Source organism: Oncorhynchus gorbuscha, linkage group LG23, assembly GCF_021184085.1.
Source record: "Oncorhynchus gorbuscha isolate QuinsamMale2020 ecotype Even-year linkage group LG23, OgorEven_v1.0, whole genome shotgun sequence".
In the NCBI taxonomy this organism is placed as follows: domain Eukaryota; kingdom Metazoa; phylum Chordata; class Actinopteri; order Salmoniformes; family Salmonidae; genus Oncorhynchus; species Oncorhynchus gorbuscha.
In genome coordinates this window covers 46,263,173-46,289,633 of record NC_060195.1, presented here as the reverse complement: position 1 = coordinate 46,289,633, position 26,461 = coordinate 46,263,173, and the positions used below count along the sequence as shown (strand labels likewise).

At 42.9% G+C, this 26,461-nt stretch overlaps 2 protein-coding genes across 3 annotated transcripts in view; one reads left to right on the top strand and one right to left on the bottom strand.

The window, feature by feature from the left end:
• Window positions 1-4,952, top strand: part of LOC124010771 (ETS-related transcription factor Elf-1-like) — a 61,510-nt gene extending 56,558 nt beyond the window's left edge. The window contains 1 exon segment of the mRNA XM_046323425.1: window positions 4,113-4,952. Coding sequence (XP_046179381.1) covers window positions 4,113-4,905 — 793 coding nt within the window. The 3' untranslated portion in view covers window positions 4,906-4,952.
• Window positions 4,953-17,433: 12,481 nt separating this feature from the next.
• Window positions 17,434-26,461, bottom strand: part of LOC124011481 (tenomodulin-like) — a 143,058-nt gene continuing 134,030 nt past the window's right edge. For both annotated transcript variants that reach the window (XM_046324911.1, XM_046324910.1), the window contains 2 exons: window positions 26,101-26,207; window positions 17,434-18,595 (listed from right to left, as the gene is read on the bottom strand). In XM_046324911.1, coding sequence (XP_046180867.1) covers window positions 18,386-18,595; window positions 26,101-26,207 — 317 coding nt within the window. In that variant the 3' untranslated portion in view covers window positions 17,434-18,385. The remainder of the gene's footprint in view (window positions 18,596-26,100; window positions 26,208-26,461) is intronic.

Sequence of the window (26,461 nt, the reverse complement as noted above, 5' to 3'; positions counted from 1 at the left end):
ATCATTGAGGACCATGAAGGTTGCAGTGACACATCCATAACCTGAGGGGACAACATTGCTGATTGCATACCAGAGAGAATACTACAGACATCAGGAAAGCCAGTCAGTTGATTATTGACAAGTTTTTCCAACACTTTTGATAAACAGTTAGGATATGTATGATCTCACGCTTTAAATAAAGGATGAACTGTGGCTGCCGTCCAAGCAATGGGAACCTCCCCAGAAAGGAGAGACAGGTTAAAAAGGTCAGAGATAGGCTTGGTGATGATAGGGGAAGCAACCTTAAAGAAGAAAGGGTCTAAACCATCTGACCCAAATGTTTTTTGGGGGTTAAGTTTCAGGAGGTCCTTTAGCACCTTGGACTCAGTGACTGCCTGCAGGGAGAAACTTTGTAGCGGGGCAGGGAATAAAGAGGGAGAAGCATCGTTAATAGTCACATTAGAAGGGGTGGGAGATGAGGAAATGTTGGATGGCAAGGAGGCATGACTGAGTCAAATAGGAATCCTAACTTAATGAAGTGGTGATTAAAGAGCTCAGCCATATGCTTCTTGTCAGTCACAACCACATAATCAACATTAAGGGACATGAGCAGCTGTGAGGAGGAGGGTTTATTCTTCAGGTCTTTAACCGTTTTCAAGAACTTCTTGGGGTTAGACCCACAGAGAGACAACTGCTCCTTAAAGTAACTAACTTGCCCTTCCGGATAGCCTGAGTGCACTTATTTCAGATTTGCCTGAGCGAGAGACAGTCAGCCTGAGTATGCGTGTGCCGAGCCTTTCACCAAATGCAATTCTTGAGGTGGAGTAACCACTGCAAGATCACGATCATACCAGGGGCTGAACCTGTTTTTAATTCTCAATTTCTTTATGGGGGCGTGTTTGTTAACAATACCACTGAAAATATTTTAAAAAAGGTCCAAGCTTCTTCGACAGAGGGGATCAAGCTGATTCTATACCATTTTACAGAGGCCAGTTCATGAAGGAAGGCTTGCTAATTATTGTTTTTTGGCAAGCATCTATAACAAAACAGGACCGGTCTTTTCACTGAGCAGCCATTACGAACACAGGCTGTAAAACAGTGATCACTAAGGCCATTACAGCAAACATCCGACTGATACCTATCAGGATTATTTGTGAGGATAACATCAAGGAGAGTAGCCTTTTCTGGGTGTCTGGAGTCATACATTGTGGGATTGGTAATAGTCTGAGAAAGGTTTATGGAGTCCCATTGCTTTAGGACTTGGTCAGGTGGTTTAAGCATGTCCCGGTTTAGGTCACCTAGCATGACAAATTCAGACTTAGTGTAAGGGTCCAGGAGAGAGCTTAGGGCAGGTAGGGTACAGGCCGGTGCTGATGGAGGATGATTAGCACCCAGCAACAGTCAACAAAGAGCTATTTAAAAGTTTAATGTTTAAAACAGCACATACAATTGTTTGGGGACAGACTTGGTGGAGACCACCGAGCACTGAAGGTGATCCTTGGTTAAGATTGCCACTCCCCCACCTTTGGAAGATCTGTCTTGCCAAAAATGTTTATAACCAGAAAGGTTAACATCAGTATTTAAAACTCTCTTCCTTAACCATGTATCAGTAATGACCAACACATCTGGATTGGGGCTGTGAACCAACACTTTCAATTGGTTCATTTTAGGTAATAAACTTCTCGGGTTAACGTGCAGAAAATCCGGGCTTTTACGAGAGCAGAAATCAGTGAAGCAGAGCAGTCAGAGCACAAGTCAGAATTGGGGCTAGCAACAGTAGATGGGCCAGGGTGTACATGCACATAGTTTTGGCAAGTCGGTTAGGAAATTTCATTTGTGCATGACACAAGTAATTTTTCCAACAATTGTTTACAGACAAATTATTTCACTTATAATTCACTGTATCACAATTCCAGTGGGTCAAAAGTTTATGTACACTAAATTGACTGTGCCTTTAAACAGCTTGGAAAATTCCAGAAAATTATGTCATGGCTTTAGAAGCTTCTGATAGGCTAATTGACATCATTTGGGTCAATTGGAGGTGTACCTGTGGATGTATTTCAAGGCCTACCTTCAAACTCAGTGCCTCTTTGCTTGACATCATGGGAAAATCAAAATAAATCAGCCAAGAAAATTGTAGACCTCCACAAGCCTGGTTTATCCTTGGGAGCAATTTCCAAACACCTGAAGGTACCACGTTCATCTGTACAAACAATAGTATGCAAGTATAAACACCATGGGACCTCGCAGCCGTCATACCGCTCAGGAAGGAGATGCGTTCCTTCTCCTAGAGATTAATGTAAATTGGTGCGAAAAGTGCAAATCAATCCCAGACCAACAGTAAAGGACCTTGTGAAGATGCTTGAGGAAACAAGTACAAAAGTATCTGTATCCAAAGTAAAATGAGTCCTATATCGACATAACCTGAAAGGTCGCCCAGCAAGAAAGAAGCCACTGCTCTAAAACCGCCATAAAAAAGCCAGACTACAGTTTGCAACTGCACATGGGGACAAAGATCATAGTTTTTGGAGAAATATCCTCTGGTCTGATGAAACAAAAATAGAACTGTTTGACCATAATGACCATCATTATGTTTGGAGGAAAAAGGGGGAAGGCTTGCAAGCCGAAGAACATCATCCCAACCGTGAAGCACAGGGGTGGTAGCATCATGTTGTGTGGGTGCTTTGCTGCAGAAGGGACTGGTGCATTTCACAAAATAGATGGCAACATGAGAAAGGGGAATTATGTGGATATGTTGAAGCAACATCCCTAGACATCAGTCAGGAAGTTAAAGCTTAGTCGCAAATGGGTCTTCCAAATGGACAATGACCCCAAGCATACTTCCAAAGTTGTGACAAAATTGCTTAAGGACAACAAAGTCAAGGCATTGGAGTGGCCATCACAAAGCCCTGACCTCAATAGAAAATGTGTGGGCAGAACTGAAAAAGCGTGTGCAAGCAAGGAGGCCTACAAACCTGACTCAGTTACACCAGCTCTGTCAGGAGGATTGGGACAAAATTCACCCATCTTATTGTGGGAAGCTTGTGGAAGGCTACCTGAAATGTTTGACCCCAAGTTAAACAATTTAAAGGCAATGCTAAATACTAATTGAGTGTATGTAAACTTCTGACCCACTTTGAATGTGATGAAAAAACAAAATAGGGACTTTTTACTAGGATTCAATGTCAGGAATTGTGAAAAACTTTAAATGTATTTGGCTAAGGTGTATGTAAACTTCAGACTTCAACTGTATCTAGCTAGATGTATCTCCCTAGTGACCACCAAAGAAAATTCCTGTTTGCATCTTTATTTCCTCAGATTTAACCCTTTCCTTTCCTATACAAACTGAAGAGATTAAATCAGAATGTCATTGAAAATAAGAATAATCATAATATCCACTTTAACTATGCCACTTTGTTTACTTTGTCTACACACGCATCTCATATGTATATACTGTACTCGATACCATCTACTGTATGCTGCTCTGTACCATCACTCATTCATATATCCTTATGTACATGTTCCTTATCCCCTTACACTGTGTATAAGACAGTAGTTTTGGAATTGTTAGTTAGATTACTTGTTGGTTATCACTGCATTGTCGGAACTAGAAGCACAAGCATTTCGCTACACTCGCATTTAACATCTGCTAACCATGTGTATGTGACAAATAAAATTTGATTTGATTTGAAATGATTAAACAATGAAATAGAAATGAAAACATTTTTTGGTTAAAGAATACATACATTTTTGGGCCTTCTCTTTGTCCTTGAGAGTCCATTCAACATAAGTGTATTGTGTGCTATTTGTTCTTGATAAACTGAATGCTGTAAAACATAATGAATAGTATGTTGCTGCGTACTCTGTTATACCTTTCACAACTGAGATGTGGTCTGTTGCAATCAGATTTTGAAAGCTCATATAGAATGACAGTATGTAACATGCTGGAAGCTACTTGTGTGCCTAAACATAGTATGTTCTATACTATAGTAGATTATGCTAAAATAGTGTTCTATTTAATTCTGTGTCCAATGGAGTCTGAACCTGACTGTTAAGCTCTTTGTGTCAACTGCTGATGCAAACAGGGTTTTATTGTATACATTTGATTGACCTGATCTCCTCTTTCTCCTCAGGAACATCAACATGGCTACCTCCGTTCCCATGGTCCTGACGTCGTCCGGCCAGTTGCAGCCCCTCCTGTCCAACGGTGACTCCTCCAGTAACTCTTCCCCGCCCAGGATCATCCTCCACACTGTCCCCTCCACCACTGCGGGGGGCAAGGATGTCCTCACCATCCAGACGGCCTCCTTGGCCACCGGGACGGGCAGCCTCCAGGACCACCACCATCAACACCAGCAACCCCAGTTTCTGGTCACCAGTCTGGGCTCCACCACTGCCACCACGGGGGTCATCAACTCCACCACGGCTTCCCTCAATGGTCTCCCCCGCCTAGTTACCCTCAACACGGCCACTGGTCAGCCCATGGTGGCCCAGCAACCAGGAACAGTCATCGCCACCGTGCTGAAGTCCTCGAGCGGTGACGAGCTCCTCCATGGCCTGCACGGCATCAAGGAGGAGATGTTGGACCCTTACTACCTGCAGTCGTGGGTTAATGGAGACCCTTCCTTTGGGATGGAGGCAGGGGAAGCAGAGCTCACCTACAGGACTGTGATCATTGGGACGAATCAAAGTCTTGGGCAGAGCCAGGGGGAGACTGGCAGCGAGTCTCCAGTGAACGGACACCTTGCCCAGGGAAGCAGCCCCAGCGAGGGCCTCACCCCTGTGGAGGAGCTGGAAGTGCGTGGGGAGATGGCTCTGCAGCCAGAGCACATGCTGGGGGTCAAAGGGCTCCAGGAGCTGCCGGAGATCACCGTCAACCTCCCGGCCTCCTTCATCCAGATCAAGACAGAGCCCACGGAGGCCTAGTAGGACTGGACTCCCCCACCAAAGCTGGACTATTGGAATCAACATAAAAAACTGGTTGAAATAGTAAGGCAGAACAGTAAAACTGGAGCAGAGCACAGGGACTGGGGACAGCAAGGAGTCCTCATGTCAGGTAGTCCTGGGACATGGTCCTAGGGCCCAGACTTAACTAAGTTTCCTTTTCCTTATCCCAATGATAATCTGATTTTGAAAAGCGATGGATTTTTTAAATATGGAGCGACAAACAGGCCAAATGTTGGCCCCTGCAGGATATTTTTGTATACTCACAGCTGTTCTGGTGACGAGCCTACATTTGAACTTCAAGGGATTGTTTTGTGATGTGTTGTTGAAGGCTCCATTGATCTGATAGAGTTCCACAGTGGAGGTGTCATAATACCCATAAAACCTAGCAGTCAAACATTTTTCCACCATCCATTTTCCCCATAGTGAATTTTAGAAACACTTAAAATGAGGGCTCTTTCGCGTACTGTGGCGTTACATTTGATAACCATGTAAATATCTCTTGGACAAGGTGACTTTTATCAATATAGTCGGTTCTATTTACTCTCAGACTTGAAAATGCTCATTTGCATCAAAGTAGACATCATGCAAGACTACAAATCCCTGACTCAGCCCCGTAACAGGGTTAGAGGCAGAGAATCCCAGTGGAAAAAGGGGAACCGGCCAGGCAGCGGTTCGTTGCTCCAGAGCCTTTCCGTTCAAGCAAGCCCATCCTACACAGAAAGTTTCTGATTTTTGCTGTCATCTCTAGCTGACACTTTGCTTACAGGTATTGTGTCAATTTAAAACTTGCACAAGACAGTTCACAGAATGATCAAATTAAATACATTTTGGCAATTTATTCATTACTAAATTTAGCTAACGTTAGATACTTAATCCAGAGATTGTTACCTTTGCCTCGATTCGGCAGTCTCGTCCAGATCATCATGGAATTTGTAGTTCTTTATGACAGCCCCATTAGCAGCTAATTAGCATTACATTTTTATTGGGCAAATACAGGCATATATATTGATAAAAGTCACCATGTCATAAAGAGATTTACACAGTTAGCAAAACGTCATCCCAGGGTAAGCCTACATAAAACACAGCCCTTATTTTAAGTATCTAAAATTACCTATGGGAAAAATGTATGGTGGAAAAATGATTGGAACCATTTCCTTGTTTTACCGCTAGCTTTTATGGGTATTATGACTCATACTATGGTACTCTATTGAGGTCCTATCGAACTATCTACCTACCTTCCTACTGTCAGTAGTCCCGCCCCCTTCCTAAACCCCGCCCCACCAGGAGAATAGCCATTGGATAACCAGGAATCTCCCCTACCACACGTGCCAGTTAGACTACTCCATTCTCTACCTACTAGTACATCTCATCAGAATGTATTGAATTCTAACAGAGACAAAAACAGCAACCTAAAAACAGGAGATGGGAACTCATGTGGGAGAATGCAATGAAATCAGACTTGTTGAGTAGAAAATGTGTAAATGTCTGCAAGTCGTCTCCACTTTCTTTTTCTAAGGACGATCAATGGAAATGTACCTCACAGACCTTTTCTGAAGAGTGCCTTATACGGAAAGGTACAACGGTTCAAACTCTTGATTGGTAAAGTCTGCGAGAAGAATAAATGACAGTTCAGATTGTTTAGACTTGTCTGGAATTTCTTCCAGATTCAACCCTTATTATCACATTGTTGATTAGGTGTGCATTCCCGTCATTACACATGGCCTTACAGCAATGTGTTACTATGGAAATGTGCATTTTCCTGTCCCCTTGGACAATCCAATCACAAACCTGTTTGTATATAGCCTCAGAATTGATGCAGGGAGAGAGAAAGAGATACGGAGGAAAAATATAACATATTTTACTAGCCTCCTATCTCCCCATTAAGGCGTTTAATCCTGATTATATATGTAGTATATACTGAACAAAAATATAAACACAACATGCAACAATTTCATTGATTTTACTCAGTTACAGTTCATATTAAATAAATAAATTAGGCACTCATCTATGGATTTCACATGACTGGGAATACAGATATGCATCTGTTGGTCACAGATACCTTTAAAAAAAAGGTTGTCCCCAGCACAAGGTGCACCTGTGTAATGATCTTGCTGTTTAATCTGCTTCTTGATATGCCACACCTGTCAAGTGGATGGATTATCTTGACAAAGGAGAAATGCTCACTAACAGGGATGTAAGCAAATTTGTGCACAGAATTTAAGAGGAATAAGCTTTTTGTGCCAATGAAACATTTCTGGGATCTCTCTCTCTCTCTCTCTCTCTCTCTCTCTCTCTCTCTCTCTCTCTCTCTCTCTCTCTCTCTCTCTCTCTCTCTCTCTCTCTCTCTCTCTATATATATATATATATATATTTATATATATATTTATATATATATATATATATATATATATATATATTTATATATATATTTATATATATATATATATATATATATATATATATATATTTATATATATATTTATATATATATATATATATATATATATACTATATATATATATATATATATATTATATATATATTTATATAATTGAGGTTCAATTTAAGGCCACAAATGTATTTATTTTGTGAATGTCTAAATTCTTTATTATTTACATATGCAAAACCCGAGGGAAAATATACAAAGTATATGAAATGAAATAACCAGGTGTCATTTTTTTTCCTCCAAAAAGCTGATATTACATTTTTTTAAGCATTCCATATAATCAGTGCAGTGTTGATGATGACATTTTCTCTGTTTTGTACTCAGTGATTTGCCCTGAAGCAAATTATCATCTCTATAGATATCACCTGACCTGTGTAATTTTTAAAGATTGTATTTTATGTGCTTTGGTTTTTATCATCCCATTTAACAGTGGACATACCTCTAGCTGGAGTGAACAACAGACCATCTGACGCACTCTAGCTTTGGACCTGAAGACAAACTTTGCAGAGCATCAGTCTTATGTCAATCAGAGTTCTCTGTGTCTGCATTGACAATCTGAACGCTGTACAGTACAAATGCGATGGCGAGTTATGACAATCGATGCTCTCTAGGGTTACAAAGAGGACCAAAACTGTCTTTAGTGTTGATAATTGACTGCATTGACAGCTGTGGGTGGGGGTGATTGGATTGTCTTGCTTACAGACGCTTACGTTGTATGTACAACGCAAGTGTGTTCTGGCCAACATTTTCCTTGTAAGCACTGTTGTATGTGAGATGTTGGGGTATGTCCACTCTGTCTATCCGATCATTGTGCTGGATTGTTTTCCTTTGTCTTGGGTTTTCCATGGCTTCCTCCTATGCTGAAACTAGATTTTTTTTTAAAGAAAGAAAATATAATAATAAAACAAATTTTGCTTCAATTTCACTTCAGTGTTTATTCAATATAATACACTGGAATCCAAACTGATCTTTACTTTCAACATCAGCCCGGGACTCAGTCTTTTTAAAGCAGGCTATCAATATGATATCCTGGCATCCAAACGGGTTTAAAGTATATCTTCCTTCACTGTCCCTGTACCAGGCTCAAACGAGTGATCCTCTGCTCACAAGCACACGTGACCATCCCCCTTGACAACGTTCCAACCGTTTGAGCTATACAGAAGGTACCAATTGGATAGCTCCATCGGCTACATTTCAAGGTTGCTGTGGAATGAGCTTACGACACATTCTTAACACTACCCCAAACACTCTCCCAGTTTTCGCCCATCAACATCTTGCTTAAAGGGAGCTCTGATGAGGGACTGGGTGTGTCTAGCCATATGTCTATAGCTCTTCCACGTCGGATGCTGTAAAAACAATAGAAAAACGTGGGTCTCCTAGTGCTACTGCAGCAAATTTCCACATGACATGTAGACACAATAAGCTGTTCTTTGGAGCAACTAATGGCTATGATTCGTGCTTGGAACCAATTGGTACCTTCTGAAAGTATGACGGCGCTGACAGAGAGAGTCGCGTTAGATCTAGTCCTTAGGAAACTATGCAGTATTTAGTTTTTTAATGTATTTTTATTTACATTGTTAGCCTAGAAAATCATAAGTGTTATTTCATACAGCTGGGAAGAACTATTGGATATCAAAGCGACGTCACTATGACCAGGAATACGACTTTCCCGAAGCAGATCATTTGTTCGAACCACCCAAGGCATTCAAACTGATTCCAGAGCCTGACCCAAAACAACCTCGCCACAGAAGAAGTAGACGGAGTGGCCTTCAGGTGGGCACACCACCCCCGCTTCCGAGTATATTACTCTCTAAGGTCCAGTCTCTAGATAACAAGGGAGATTAAATTAGGGCAAAGGTTGCTTTCCAGAGAGACGTCAGGGATTGCAACATACTCTGTTTCACAGAAACATGTCTCTCTGGGGAAATGCTGTTGGTCCAGCGCCGACAGGAATAAACATTTCCCTTGGGAAGAAGAAGGGTGGGGGTGTATGTTTTATGATTAACGACTCATGGTGTAATTGTAACAATATACAGGAACTCAAGTCCTTCTGTTCACCTGATCTAGAATTCCTCACAATCAAATGCCGACCGTATTATCTCCCAAGATAATTATCGTTGGTAATTGTCACAGCTGTGTACAGTGGGGCAAAAAAGAATTTAGTCAGTGACCAATTGTGCAAGTTCTCCCACTTAAAAAGATGAGACAGGCCTGTGAATTTCATCATAGGTACACTTCAACTATGGCAGACAAAATGAGAGAGAAACAAATCCAGAAAATCACATTGTAGGATTCCAAATGAATTTATTTGCAAATTATGGTGGAAAATAAACTTTTGTTATTGACCAAATACTTATCTCAATACGTTGTTATATACCCTTTGTTGGCAGTGATGTTTTGGGGCTGTTGCTGGGCAACACAGACTTTCAACTCCCTCCAGAGATTGTCTATGGGGTTGAGATCTGGAGACCTTGAAATGCTTCTTACGAAGCCACTCCTCCGTTACCCATGCTGAAAGACCAAGCCACGTTTCATCTTCAATGCCCTTGCTGATGGAAGGAGGTTTTCACTCAAAATCTTACGATACATGGCCCCATTCATTCTTTCCTTTACACGGATCAGTCGTCCTGGTCCCTTTTCAGAAAAACAGCCCAAAAGCATGATGTTTCCACCCCCATGCTTCACAGTAGGTATGGTGTTCTTTGGATGCAACTCAGCATTCTTTGTCCTCCAAACACGACAAGTTGAGTTTTACCAAAAAGTTATATTTTGGTTTCATCTGACCATATGACATTCTCCCAATCTTCTTCTGGATCATCCAAATGCTCTCTAGCAAACTTCAGACGGGCCTGGACATGTACTGGCTTAAGCAGGGGGACACGTCTGGCCCTGCAGGATTTGAGTCCCTGGCGGCATATTGTGTTACTGATGGTAGGCTTTGTTACTTTGGTCCAGGTCTGTGAGAGCCAGAAATGTTGCTTGTTTGTAGTTGACCAAATACTTATTTTCCACCATAATTTGCAAATAAATTCACAAAAAATCCTACAATGTGATTTTTTTGATTTTCTTTCTCATTTTGTCTGTCATAGTTGAAGTGTACCTATGATGAAAAGTTACAGGCCTCTCTCATCTTTTTAAGTTGGAGAACTTGCACAATTGGTGGAGTCGCAATTCAATGGGTCAGACATGAGACATATGTGGCAGGGTCTACAGACAATCACAGACTACAAAAAGAAAATCAGCCACGTCACGGACACTGACGTCTTGCTTCCAGACAAACTAAACACCTTCTTTGCTTGCTTTGAGGATAATACAGTGCCACCGACGCGGCCCGCTACCAAGGACTGTGGGCTATCCTTCTTCATGGCCAACGTGAGTAAGACATTTATACGTGTTAACCCTTGCAAGGTTGCCGGCCCAGATGGCATCCCTAGCCGCGTCCTCAGAGCATGCGCAGACCAGCTGGCTGGTGTGTTTAAGGACATATTCAATCTATCCCTATCCCAGTCTGCTGTCCCCACATGCTTCAAGATGGCCACCATTGTTGCTGTACCCAAGAAGGCAAAGGTAACTGAACTGAATGACTATCCCACACTTCTGTCATCATGAAGTGCTTTGAGAGACTTGTCAAGGATGATCTCACCTCCACCTTACCTGTCACCCTAGACCCACTGCAATTAGCATACCACCAAAATAGGTCCACAGACAAATCAATCACCATCACCCTATCCCATCTCGACAAGAGGAATACCTATGTAAGAATGCTGTTCATTGACTACAGCTCAGCATTCAACAAAATAGTTCCCTCCAAGACCATCATTAAGCTTGAGGCCCTGGTTCTGAACCCCGCCCTGTGCGATTGGGTGCTGGACTTCCTGATGGGCTGCCCCCAGGTGGTGAAGGTAGGAAACAACATCTCCACTTTGCTGATCCTTAACACAGGGGCCCCCACAAGGGTGCGTGCTCAGCCCCCTCCTGTGCTTCCTGTTCACCCATGACTGCGTGGCCATGCACGTCTCCAGCTCGATCATCAAGTTTGCAGATGACACAATAGTAGTAGGCTTGATCACCAACATCGATGAGACAGCCTATAGAGAGGAGGTGGGGGCACTTGGTGTCAGGAAAACAACCTTTCACTCAACGTCAACAAAACAAAGGAGATGATTGTGGACTTCAGGAAACAGCAAAGGGAGCACGCACCTATTTACATCAACGGGACAGCATTGGAGGAGGTGGAAAGTTTTTCGGAGTACACATCACGGACAAACTGAAATGGTCCACCCAAACAGACAGCGTGGTGAGGAAGGCCCAACAGAGCCTCTTCAACCTCAGGAGGCTGAAGAAATTTGGCTTGTTACCTAAAACCCTCAAAAACCTTTACAGATCCACAATTGAGAGCATCCTGTCAGGCTGTATCACCGCCTGGTATGGAAACTGCCTAGACCCCACAACCGCAGGGCTCTCCAGAGGCTGGTGCGGTCTGCACAACGCATCACAGGGGGCAGACTACCTGCCCTCCAGGACACCTAGAGCACCCAGTGTCACAAGAAGGCCAAAAAGATCATCAAGGACAACATCCACCGAAAACAGTGCCTGTTCAGCCGGATACCATCCAGAAGGCGAGGTCAGTACAGGTACATCAACGCTGGGATCGACAGACAGAAGCTATTTTTCAATCTCAAGGCCATCAGACTGTTAAACAGCCACCACTAACACAGAAAGGCTGCTGCCTACATACAGACTTAAATTATTGTCCACTCTAACAAATTGGATCACTAGTCACTTTATTAATGCTACTTTAATAATGATGTTTACTTATCTTGCATTACTCATCCCATATGTATACAGTATACTGTATTTTATACCATCTATTGCATCTTGCCTATGCAGCTCGGTCATTGCCCATCCATATATTTATATGTACATATTCTTATTCCATCTCTTTACTTTTGATTTATGTGTATTAGGTAGCTGTTGTGGAATTGCTGGATTACTTATTGATATTGCTGCAGGGTCGGAACTAGAATCATAAGCATTTTGCTACACTTGCAGTAACATCTGCTAACCATGAGTATGTGATCAATAACATTTGATTTGATTTTCTCAGGAGACAGACAGACAGACAGACAGACAGACAGACAGACAGACGGACGGACGGACGGACGGACGGACGGACGGACGGACGGACGGACGGACGGACGGACGGACGGACGGACGGACGGACGGACGGACGGACGGACGGACGGACGGACGGACAGACGGACAGACGGACAGACGGACAGACAGAAAACATATGTTCCAGATAATAGCAGAAGCAGCTGTGCTGCTGGTTTCTAAAGCTATTTTATTGTACACATAATGGTATTGAAGTGGCTCGAAGCTTTGAAGTTAGAGAGACATAGTGCTGTGCTGTGTAGTAGGGGGACAATCTGTAACATGGCATTTGAAGAAGAGGATAATAAAAGGTCTTTTACATGAAACTGGAATGAAGCCTTTAGCAGGCTGAAGGGACTGATTGGACTGTACCTCAAAGTCCTCCTCCAGTTGCTGTTGGCAGATGAATACATTAGTATGTGTGTGATGCGGCTAGTCCAGTTGTGCTGGGGGACAGCGGTGGCTGTGGCCTACTGCAGCTGGGTTTGGCTGCTGCACACACTTGCAGGACACCCACACCCTCTCCCCAGAAAGCTGTGGACCACACACTCCTGCAAAGCCATAGGTGACTTGTTTCAGGAAACTAGGTCTGTTATTTTTTTTATCATAGGTACACTTCAACTGTGAGAGACGGAATATAAAACAAAAATCCAGAAAATCACATTATATGATTTTTAAGTAATTCATTTGCATTTTATTGCATGACAAGTATTTGATACATCAGAAAAGCAGAACTTAATATTTGGTACAGAAACCTTTGTTTGCAATTACAGAGATCATACATTTCCTGTAGTTCTTGACCAGGTTTGCACACACTGCAGCATGGATTTTGTCCCACTCCTCTATACAGACCTTCTCCAGATCCTTCAGGTTTCGGGGCTGTCGCTGGGCAATACAGACTTTCAGCTCCCTCCAAAGATTTTCTATTAGGTTCAGTTCTGGAGACTGGCTAGGCCACTCCAGGACCTTGAGATGCTTCTTACGGAGCCACTCCTTAGTTAGCCTGGCTGTGTGTTTCGGGTCGTTGTCATGTTGGAAGACCCAGCCACGACCCATCTTCAATGCTCTTACTGAGGGAAGGAGGTTGTCCATATCGATGTGATACTTCAAAATCGTCCCCTTTTACATGTCTCATGCTATTTCATATCGCAGCAACAGCATCACAGAATGAGCTGCTACCTACCTTTTCACTGTACCTGAATAGACTTGTGGTGGTGTCTAGAATTCAAACCCAGCAAGAATCTAGTGGGATTATAAAGCTAATGAAAGGCGAGCTAGTGTGTGTGTGTGTGTTGGCAGTGAGTCAGACAGGCCCAGAGAGAGAGCCATCCAGCCCAGCCGGGTCCTGGGAGGGGAGAAGGCTATTTCCTGCGTCGCCTGCAGCCAGTGACAGTGTGAGACGAGTTAGCTAGCGCTAGTGAGTGTTCACTGCCGTTCCGCATGCCTCTCTCAAGCAGAGTGTGGAGCTGTTGAAGGATGACAACTGACATGGAAGAGCCTCCAGCCTTGGCGGAGAGATTATTCAAACACCAGACCGTCAGTACATCACGGACCTTGCGCACTGACCTCACAATACAGCCCAAGCATAGTAGCATTTGTCTGTTGTCTTATGGCCTAGTAGTACTACTGCCATGCACTGTGCTGTGCCAAGAAACCCGCATTGACTGTAATATTTGTTAGCCATCTGAGGGACCACTGGGCTCTGAATATATGAAAGGATTTAGAGCACAGTGGCCATAGACTAACATATGTTTGAGTTTTACTGATGCTTTAACGTTTGATTTAGAAAGGGCAAAGAAAGGCATTTATGTACTCAAGATGACAAGTGAAAGCATAGGGCCCCTATAGGTAGTCATAACATAAAAGCAACACTGGTAATGTCTTAAAATGGCCATTCTCTCATGACACCACAAGATGGCACTAGCAATACATCTGTAACACTATCCACCTGATAAGCCAAATACGGCTCTCCCCCTCTCTCATAATGTCCGCATAGCCTTTAAGTTTACAATCAATTTCCCCAAGAACAACCCAGCACAACTAAATGAATGGACAAGTAATGCTTGAAACCAAAATAAACAGCTTTGAGGTAGCAAAATGACTGAATTTAGCTCTGAGATAACAAAAGGAGAGAATTCACAAGTGTGGGTTAGTGGGCTACAGTACCTGTTACTAATCTTTGGGCCAGTCATGCGAAGCAAATCCCTCTCGACACTGTTAACCTAGTGGACTGAATTTATTGGTTGCATGGGTCCTAGAGCACTGTTTCTCTTTTGTATGCCTGCTCTGCTCGCAATGCTAAACAAGCTCACAGGGATTTTCTTCCTAGATGCTGAATAATTTGCATGAGGACCATGGGCATGAGGGTTTGCCTTTGAAACTACCGATTTTGATGTTTACTACAGTATGAGCGAAGTCATAGATACACATTTTAATGTGTAGCTTGTAGTCATTTGGAGTGGGTATCTGTTGAGTAATGATACACCTACTCACAAATTGGAAGATTCACATTTCATATGAATTTCAACAGCCGAATAAAGTTTGCAATATCCTTGTCCTATCGTGCTCTAGCGACTCTAGCGGCCGGGCGCATGCACACTGACCAGTTGTACGTTGCTTCCTCCGACATATTGGTGCGGCTGGCTTTCCGGCTTAAGCGAGTAGCATGTCAAGAAGCTGTGCAGATTGGTAGGGTCATGTTTCAGAGGACGCATGGCTCTTGACCTCCGTCTCTAACGAGTCCGTACAGGAGTTGCAGTGATGGGACAAGACTAACTACCAATTCGATATCACGAAAAAGGGGAAAAAAATAAAATGCTAGTGCTCAGATGACCTAACCATTTCAAACACAGTCAGTCTGTCAGGCCATCCTCTCTCTGTTTGACTTGCTCTGTCTCTCAGTCTCCCTCTACAGCTCTGCCTCTCTCTCCCCCCTCTCCTTTCCCTTCTCTCTTAGTCATTTGGCGTGTCTGTTGCTAGAATATAGTGATTGTGTCAGCTTCAGTAAACACAGCAGCATTTGACATGATAAGGGAAAAAATATAGGGAGAAACAAAATATATATCAACACAGATTTCATGCACTTTTCAGAACCGCCTTGGGGCATGGTGGAGCTGCCTGTCAGCACATTTGAAGTATGTTTGCAATTATCTGATTTGTTAACTGATTTGAAAATACGATGTGTTTGCCGGCCGCAATATCCTTGTCCTATCGTGCTCTAGCGACTCTAGCGGCCGGGCGCATGCATACTGACCAGTTGAACTCCAAGTTCTTTGCTTCCACCTGTTAAAACATTTGCATATTTAAGATGATTTTTGCACTTTTTCATATTTCCACTAGTTTCTAATATTTAACCTGTAAAGAATAAGGTTTAAGTGATCAGTGGTTAGATTGTTTAAAAAATATTTTATAAAATCTGTCGTTCAACAAAGATGAGATCGAGATGAAATCCACTCCACATATGTATGGCCAGGGTCATGTTTAGCAGGGCACTGTGCAGTAAAACTAAAATGACTGTTTCTTATTGGAGAAGTCCAGGTAGTTCCTCCCTGTTTGAGTCGGTTTTCTTCCCTTTGGTGCCTAACGAACACAGCCCAGGTGAATTCTACTTTGTGATTATGAGCAGGTGTGGGAAGAGGAGACAAGTTTATGGCGGATCTTTGCATGACTATGGGATGATTGTACCTATAATTAGTTTGAGGTTTATTGTTTTTTTAAACTTTCTTCTCAATATTGTAAATGTAGAGATATAATCAAGAGAACCTATGTTTAAAGCAACATTCCTGGAAGGGAGGGTACAGAGAAAGGCATTGGATGTACTTCAAAAAAACATGAATCAAAGTGAAACCGGTTCTATCGTTTCTCATCTGCCTTTTTAAGTTTGCATGTTTACCTCTTTTAGTGTTTTGATAAAAGAACATCTACTTAGGTTTATTTTTGAGGAAGGATATCAGTAACACTTCTTATGAACTACCTCTATAATACATTATAACATCGGTGCTAATAACAGCGCTCATAAACATCTAGAACTACTTCCATAGAGCATTATGACCAGGGTGCATAATGCTTTATGAAGCAAAGTGGAATATGACCTAATCAATCAATCAATTTTGGAGCCAGGACATACAGTAACTGATAGATTGACCCTCAAAAGGTTATTTGAACTGCAGAACTGGACCATTTGAATGTATAGCATTTGACCTTTATCAACCAATGTTGGAATTTCAGCAAGTTGAAACCTTACTTTGGCATCCATATTAGGAAGTTCCTCAATTGTCAGGTGAAACTCCAATAGTCACTGGATAAAATGTCCTAATATGGATGCCGTATCGCCATACTCACGGTGACTGTAAAAATCAGTTCTTTATCTTGATATGAGTGGGTATTAGATGTAATTTAGTTTCAAGATACAATTAAAATGTATGTACTTGTTGATCACTTAAGCATGTCAAGCCATGACATCTTTCTTATTCTTGTAGGCTTAACCATGCTGGTAGAATCACTGTTCAGAACATACTTATCGTGAGCTTGAGCAAATGGGAAAATTAGCAAAGATTATATTACTATATGGTAATTGAACTGTGGTACTATTACAGTCATTTACAGCCATTGTAGTTAAAACAATGCTGCATAAAATAACAAAAATGTGTTTACATCAAATAAATATGATAACTAATTAGAAGAATGCAGCATATTGTCACTGGGGGTGATCTTGTTTATTTATTTCAATGTGGTGTTCTAAGTTTATTTTCTATGTTGGTGATTTGTATGATTTCCAATTAGAGGCAGCTGGTAATCGTTCATCTCTAATTGGGGATCATATTTAAGTAGCTGTTTCACACCTGTGTTTGTGGGATATTGTCCTCCGCTGTGCCTTGGTCCTCCTCTACACACGGTTGTGACACATATACATGTATACAGCTATTGCTTTATTATAATTAGTAGACTCATTCTGATAGTAAAAACACTATTTCAAGGTAACATGCTAACTGTGGTAACAATAGTCAAAATACATAATTCACAAAAAAAGGACTTATGTTATTTTTGTTCAACCGATAAAGTCTAGAAAGGGTTGACAGAGTGATCAGGCTACAGTTCTATATACGTTATTGGTTATCATATTTCAAAGCAGACCTGGGTTAAAATATAATTTTTTGTTAAATACTTAAACTGAGTTTGACTGAGATTATATGGCGCACCACTGGGATAGTCCGAAAAGTGCAAACCATTCCCTATCTGTCACTACAGGAAGGCTCAATCAAGCGCTCAAAGTATTTGATAAAAATATAATACTATTTAAACCCAGGTCTGCTCCACAAGCAAAAGAATGTCGGTTACATGCCACCTATAATAAACATATAGAGGAAAATTAAATGAGAAAGAAATGCAGCAACGAGAGAAACAGCCAAACGTAGCACTTTGATTGAAAACATGTTGAAAGCAAAATTGCACTTCAGTGCACAGACACAACAAGGCCACACAACCAGAATTTGATGGCTAGGTAAACATTCACAATGTAACAGCTCGGGAGATCTTAGAGATATCGCCCAGACGCTCCCAAAACTCAATTTAGACTGAAGGCAAGACTGCCAGTCAATTTGCTTATTTTTGAGACAAGATGGATTACAATTGTGTACTATAAATGTTTTGCTATCACAAAGGCTTTGGAATAGCGATTGGGGAGTAGCAAGGGTTGCATTCGTTATTACAAATTCTGGCAAGCACCAAAGTCTGTGTTGTACATGGTGAAGTCACAAAGTGGTTGCTGGGACGCTACGCCTCGTGTGGTGTAAATCCAGCCTAACATGAATGCACCTATCATGTGAGCTGAAACATAGTGAATCCAGTTTGACCATCCAATCATATTCTCCCGAGCATACGGGCGATCCACCAGTTGCAGGGCATAATGATCTGACAGATGACACGTCCTCCTTGGTAGTAGTACGGGTAGGGGTTAAAACCCCCCAGTGGCTCATAGTAGCGCTGGCAATAGCGGTAACCACGACGACAGTGCTGGCAGCAGTAGCCACGGTCATCTAGATGGTTATCCAGCTCAACTCCCATGTCTCTCTGTGAAGGACAAGTGGCAAGTCGATGAAAGGAAGGAAAGAAATGAAGTGCTTCAAAGGGCAGGTGATACAAAGAAAGGAGAGCCAGGGAAAGAGAAAGACACACAGCGATCTTGAGAACATTTAATTGGAAGTATAGGTGGAGTGTGGAATGCCTACACCGCACTGGCAAGGTTTATTCTTCTGCGGTAGCTCCTTATTCGAAAATTAAGTGCTAAATGTTTCTCTTTCTTTTGGCTTTAGAATTTTCTGTTCAGTAAGGTCTGCACTTATACTTTAAATTAAATATTTATCAAGCAAAATCAATCTCCTTTTCTTTTCCCTGTGAAGAACACAAAAGTAGGGTCACACACATGATGAATAGCAGCACTCCCAGAGCAGGGACAGTCAGGACAGAGGATTTGATTGGGTGACTCGATGTTCTCGCTTCGGTCGTTGGTCAGAAAAAAGCTATGAAGCAACTAAACAGAAGAGAAAGATTAAAATGGATGTCCAAGGAAATGAACGGTCAAAATGGTTCCACGCTCGACCGTGACACACGGATCAAGATAGCATTGGAAAGCGGGGCCGCCTCGATCCGGGAGCATAAAACATGATATAATATCCTTGACCTTTCTGTTATGTCAGTGGTAGCATTACTCTTTCCAAGCTCCATCTCACATCCAAGAGTCCTCGGCCCCTTTGTCCCAGGGCTATATTCAATCAAAGTGACTGACACTGCCGTTTACTGGGAAATGTACAGTATTTTTTTCATCTCTGACCCCCCACTCCCCCTGCTGTGACCCATGCGAGCTGAGTAAAAATGGCTGCCACCCCTCCATTAGAGCCTACAAATGAGAGGCTCTTCATCTTGGGCGCCCTCCCCCTGACCTTGACTTTAAGTGGATGGCACATTCCTAAAGCAATTAGGAATGTAATGATCGACTAACAAGGATTCTTTTATTTGCTCGCGCTGAATGGGTGTGAATTAATATAAGGGCCAAATGAAACCCAAACGAAAGGTAAATTGGGAAGAATTAATGGCCCTTGGCTTTTTCCTTTGTGCCAGTCTCCCGGGCCCGTGCCCTCTCCAGATGGAGTTAGGGCTGAGTGCCATGCCTTTGATCGAGGGCAATTCTGAATTGGACCCAGTGAAGTGCCACTTAAAGCCCTCCCAGAGCTGCACAGATACATGCATTTGACAACGTGAATTGAGTGAATTTGACTAAAACTTCAGAGACAATCCAGCACTGTCTGGTTAAATAGCTTTGATGAAAGAGACAAATTGTCCCCCCTTTGGACTTTACCTGATGCTTTCCTTATGAGTCAGCCTTTCATAACAGAAGACAAACAACATTTCACAGAAATCCATTGAGAGGGGGAACAATGCAAGGTCATTGTTTCACCCCAGTCTTGAAAAGGCCTGGGACCCATAGGAACACATAGCTCTGACCCTAATTTCTCCTCTACTGTAAACTATGGGCAGTGTGGACTGGAAGTTGTTTGGCTACTTCCCTAGAAAAGCAGTATTAGTCACAGGAAATAGTTTATAGGGCACTAAATAGCCCAGGGTCTCACAGATGTTGTGGACTGTAGTGTTTGTGGCTGGCGTTAAGCTACATTCAGGCTCCCATAACTTTTGGAGCCAGCACTTTAAATACACAAACACAAACAGTGCAGTAAGTAGGATTCAAATCACGAATCAGCCATCACAACTGCTGTCACAGATGATAAATGGACTAACACTGCATACTCCTAACATGGGGGACTAACAACTCAGAAAGAAAAAAAAGATGATATGCAAAAGGTGTGTTTGATTTACGACTCTGACAAAGGCTGGTGGGCAATTACTGATGGATGATTTTAGTCAAGTTTAGAGTCATCAGCTGCGAGGCAACAATCTATTATGGAAACAACATAGACAATAATCTTGTCAGCCACCTCACAGCTAAAACTGTGACGGTATGAAATCCAAATCCAGAGCTTCAGTTAGGGAAAATGAAACGAAATATATTTATTCAAATAATGGGTGATTACAAAAACAAACAGACAATCGGTTGGCATTGTACGTCTGAGACAAATTAATCAGAGGCATCCTTTTTTAAAGCGTATATTAATAATTTTGGCTTTAAATTCCCCTCTTCAACGGTGATCGGAATGGGGCACCCTGGGAAATCTGCGCTCGTCACAATCAAGCAGCATTAACCATGGGTAAAAGTCATTACTCTCGACTCCGTCGGAGTTTTGACACACACCGAAACGGCAACTCACACATAACATCATATCAGAGGTTTGATCAGTCTGTCAAGTTGAAAACTTTCAGTCAGTTATTCAATAATAAGGAGGAAGAGAATCAAGACGCGACGTCGAATTGAAGCAGGTACTGCTTGGTACTCCCAATGCTAATTGTGTGGTCTCATCATCCACATGAAAAGCCACATTTTCTCATTATGCAGGCAAGGGTGAAACCTCTAATGGTTAAACTCAAGGGGAAATGTAATATTAAACATATTAGTAAAATATGCCACTTAGCTTTTATCCAAAGCAACTTGCATACATTTTTAGTAGGAGTACAGTATGTAGGACATGAACCCACGACCTTGGCATCATTCGCACCACTCGCCATGCTCTTACCAGCTGAACCACACAGGCCCAGGCAGTAACTGTTTACGGTTTGGTGTAGCTTACGGTCAGGGAGCAGAGGAGGTATTTACAGCCTCTGTTTACCCTCGGTTTTCTGTGAACCATCACTGCCCACTCATGCATGGGAAGCCGTGTTGTTTCAATGCTAGCTTTGGATGCCAAAGAGGGCTGGGCAGAGGTACAGTGTCACACGATGGCCCACCACCAACCTCCAACTGGCCCAAAACCGTCCCAGAACATGTGAGTGCCGGGTTGACCGACTGAGCCCCGCTGCCCAATCATCTTTGAAGGCTTATCCTTCCCCTATCTAGGTCAAGGACAGTGATGCGGCTCCTCCAGCGATGTTGGATGATAGTTATTCAGTTGGAGAGATATCCAGGGCCGCTGCCTCAGCGCCATGCGGATGCTCCACCGTGGCAGCCCTGGCTATAGGTTGGCCCCATATATCTACCCACCTCTGTCACTGATACTCTAATGATTATTCAGGTTGAAAAATAAAAAGTCATGCCGCACCGAAATAACTCGTGTAAATACGAAATCAGGGGCTCCATTGGCGGACAGGCAAGGGGCCACGGTGGAGGCCAGATCAGGTGAAGGGGTGCTGGGGTCAGAATTGCCTCCCCTCCGTTGGTCACAAAGGCGTTTGTTATTTTCCAGGCCCACAAACACTGACTGGCTGTGGCCATAATATGGGTGAGCTTTAGCTATGTACAGTATTACCTTAAAAAGGGGGAGCGAGTTTCATCTCCTGGTATGCTTTAATTTCAGGACATAGCATTGCTGCTGCAGCCATAGAGGATGAGCAGAGATGAGGAGAGGAATAGAGGAGGAGAGGTGGATAGGAGGAGAGTGCATGGAGGCAGGCAGGTATTTCGGGGCCCAGCCTGATAAAGGTTACTATTATGGCTGTGGTGTGTGTGCGTGCATGCTGGCCCACCTGACTGTGCTGTCTGTGCGTGTGTCCAGTATGTATGTTTACCTTTGCGTGTACGTGTGTGTCAAGGGTAATTAATCATAGAGTACTAAGCCGCTCACATGCACAAAAATATGGCATTTTGGCCTCTAGACTCTTTTCTTTCTTGACTTGATAATTAAGGCATAATTAATAAATGTAGGCCGCTGCTTTGTAGGTCGCTAGATGCCTGCCTTCACCCGAGAGAAGACAAGAAAGGCTCCAGCTGAGACTGTAGGGAAAAAGTTGCTGCCTTTGAAGGCGAGATATTCCTCTCCAGTAATGGAGAGACATTAAGGGAGTCTTAAGCAAGGCAAGTGCATTTAAACAGATATATAGAGCAATTTCTATGCCCTGCGGTACACAAACACAAGTCCGTTTGATGCCATGAAAGTCAGCATCAATTAACGAGCGATTTCCATGCACAAAGAAACGAAGGAGAACTAGGCACCACCGTGGCTCGTATCTCCTAGTGTGGTCTTGGTGTGCATCCACTAGGTCAAAAGTAGTGAACTACTGTATACACATAGTATATCAAACATTAGGAAAACCTTCCTAATATTGAGTTGCACCCCCCCATTTGCCCTCAGTTCGCCGGGGCATGGACTCTACAAGGTATCAAAAGCAGTCCACAGGGATGCTGGCACATGTTGACTCCAATGCTCCACAGTTGTGTTAAGTTCGCTGGATGTCCTTTCGGTGGTGGACCATTCTTGACACATATGGGAAACTGTTGAGCATGAGAAACCCAACAGCGTTGCAGTTCTTGACACAAACCGTTGCGCCTGGCACCTACTACCATAACCCGTTTAAAGGCAATTAAATCTTTTGTTTTGCCCATTCCCCCTCTGAATGGTACACATACACAACGCATGTCTCAATTGTCTGAAGGCATAAAAATCCTTCTTTAACCTGTAATCAATAAGGGATTTTAGCGAGTGACATCAATAAGGGATCATAGCATTCACCTGGATTCACCTTGTCGGTCTAAGTAATGGAAAAAGAAGGTGTTATTAACTTCTCAAGGTATAGGGGGCAGCATTTTCACTTTTGGATAAATAGCCTGCCCAATTTCAACTTCCTGCTACTCATGCCAAGAATATAAGATATGCATATTTTTAGTAGATTTGGATAGAAAACACTCTGAAGTTTCTAAAACTGTTTGAATCATGTCTGTGAGTATAACATAACTTATGCAGGGAAAACTCAGAGGACTAACAGTTCAGAATTTCTTTGTTTTAGGTCTCTGTCTGTTCAGTGGGTTCTCATTGGAAAACGATATTTCTTAGGAACGTGTTTTCAGTTCCTACCGCTTCCACCGGATGTCACCAGTCTTTAGAATTTGGTTGAGGTTATTCATTTGTGCAATGAAGAAGTACGGCTATCTAGGAACTGCGTAACATTGTTGAGAGTTGCGCAAGGCTTGAAAAGTAGCTTGGTTTGTTGTGTTCCTGTATTGAACACAGATAGACCTGTCTTCAATTTGATCGATTATTAACGTTTAAAAATACCTAAAGTTGTATTACAAAAGTAGTTTGAAATATTTTGGCAAAGTTCATAGGCAACTTTTGAAATATTTTTTAGTGACGTTGCACTAAAGCATCCGCCAACTCTTGGACAGTCTGTGGTGCAACGTGGCGTTGGTGGATGGAGCGAGACATGATGTCCCAGATGTGCTCAATTGGATTCAGGTCTGGGGAATGGGCGGGCCAGTCCATAGAATCAATGCCTTCCTCTTGCAGGAACTGCTGACACACTCCAGCCACATGAGGTCTAGCATTGTCTTGCATTATGGTCTCACAAGGGGTCTGAGGATCTCATCTCGGTACCTAATGGCAGTCAGGCTACCTCTGGCGAGCACATGGAGGGCTGTGTGGCCCCCCCAAAGAAATGCCACCCCACACCATGACTCATCCACCGCCAAACCGGTCATGCTGGAGGATGTTGCAGGCAGCAGAATGTTCTCCACGGCATCTCCAGACTCTATCACATCTGTCACGTGCTCAGTGTGAACCTGCTTTCATCTGTGAAGAGCACAGGGCGCCAGTGGCGAATTTGCCAATCTTGGTTTTCTCTGGCAAATGCCAAACGTCCTGCACGGTGTTGGGCTGTAAGCACAACCCCCACCTGTGGACGTCGGGCCCTCATACCACCCTCATGGAGTCTGTTTCTGACCGTTTGAGCAGACACATGCACATTTGTGGCCTGCTGGAGGTAATTTTGCAGGGCTCTGGCAGTGCTCCTCCTGCTCCTCCTTGCACAAAGGCGGAGGTAGCGGTCCTGCTGCTGTGTTGTTGTCCTCCTACGGCCTCCTCCACGTCTCCTGATGTACTGGCCTGTCTCCTGGTAGCGCCTCCATGCTCTGGACACTACGCTGACAGACACAACAAACCTTCTTGCCACAGCTCGCATTGATGTGCCATTCTGAATGAGCTGCACTAACTGTGCCACTTGTGTGGGTTGTAGACTCCGTCTCATGCTACCACTAGAGTGAAAGCACCGCCAGTATTCAAAAGTGACCAAAACAACAGCCAGGAAGCATAGGAACCGAGAAGTGGCCTGGTCACCACCTGCAGAACCACTCCTTTATTGGGGATGCCTATAATTTCCACCTGTTGTCTATTCCATTTGCACAACAGCATGTGAAATTTATTGTCAATCAGTGTTGCTTCCTAAGTGGACAGTTTGATTTCACAGAAGTGTGATTGACTTGGAGTTACATTGTGTTGTTTAAGTGTTCCCTTTATTTTTTTGAGCAGTGTATATGGATGGAATTAATCAAACAAAAGGACCAATTGTGATGTTTATGGGACATATTGGAGTGCCAACAAACGAAGCTTGTCAAAGGTAAGGCATGTTTTATATTTTATTTCTGCGTTTTGTGTAGCGCCTGCAGGGTTGAAATATGCTACCCTCTTTGTTTACTGTTGTGGTATCATCAGATAATAGGTTATTATGCTTTCACCGGAATGGCCTTTTTAAAATCTGATATGTTGGCTGGATTCACAACGAGTCTAGCTTTAATTGAGGATCTTACATGTGTAATTTAATGAAAGTTAGATTTTTACATCATTTATTTGAATTTGCCGCGCTGCATTTCCCCTGGCTTTTGGCATAGTGGGACGCAAGCGTCCCCTATACCATAAGAAGTTTTAATTGTTGTAATCTCAGTGTATAGGCCCTATATATACTCTGAACAAAAATATAAATGCAACATGTAAAGTGTTGGTCCCATGTTTCATGAGCTGAAATAAAAGATCAACAGAAATGTTCCATACACAAAAAAGCTTATATCTCAGATTTTGTGCAAATATTTGTTTACATCCCTGTTAGTGAGCATTTCTCCTTTGCCAAGATAATCCATCCACCTGACAGGTGTGGCATATCAAGAAGCTGATTAAACACCATGATCATTATACAGGTGGACCTTGTGTTGGGGACAATAAAAGGCCACTCTAAAATGTGCAGTTTTGTCACACAACACCACAGAGGGAGTTTTGAGGGAGCGTACAATTGGCATGCTGACTTCAGAGATGTCCACCAGAGCTGTTGCCAGATAATTGAATGTTCATTTCTCTATCATAAGCCGCCACCAATGTTTTATTTCTGTCTGTGATGAAGCACTTTTGTGTGGAAAAAACTCATTGTGATTGGCTGGGCTTGACTCCCCAGTGGGTCGGCCTGACTCCCAAGTGGGTGGGCCTATGCCCTCCCAGGCAGTGTCAATGCCCAGTCATGTGAAACCCATAGATTAGGGCATAATGAATTTATTGCAATTGACTGATTTCCTTATATGAACAGTAACTCAGCAAAATCTTTGAAATTGCTGCATGTTGCGTTTATATTTTTGTTCAGTGTACATTTGACCAAGTGCATGATATACAGTAGGGAATATGGTTCCAATTCAGATGCAGCCCCTATACAGTACGTACATAGTCATTGACAGGAACCTGGTCCAGGATGTCACGGGCGACGCGGTGACCTCCGACCTCAGCATCAGGAATGTCCTCATCATCCTCCACCTCGCGGAACTCAGCATCTGCACCAAAAGGAGGAAGTACACAGAACAGCTGTTGATGTACTTTACCAGATCACAGCAGAAACATATTTTTTTCTCCTGTTTGAGGCAATCTGAAGGAAAATAGCTTGCCTTCTACTGTAAATGAATCTGGATGTTTTTCTGAGAGGACATTCTTTAAACTGCTGCAGTGTACAAAGTACAGAGAATCTGGCATGGGATGTCATAATGATGCCATTCTGGTTGAATAGAGCATATAACTAGATTACAACCAG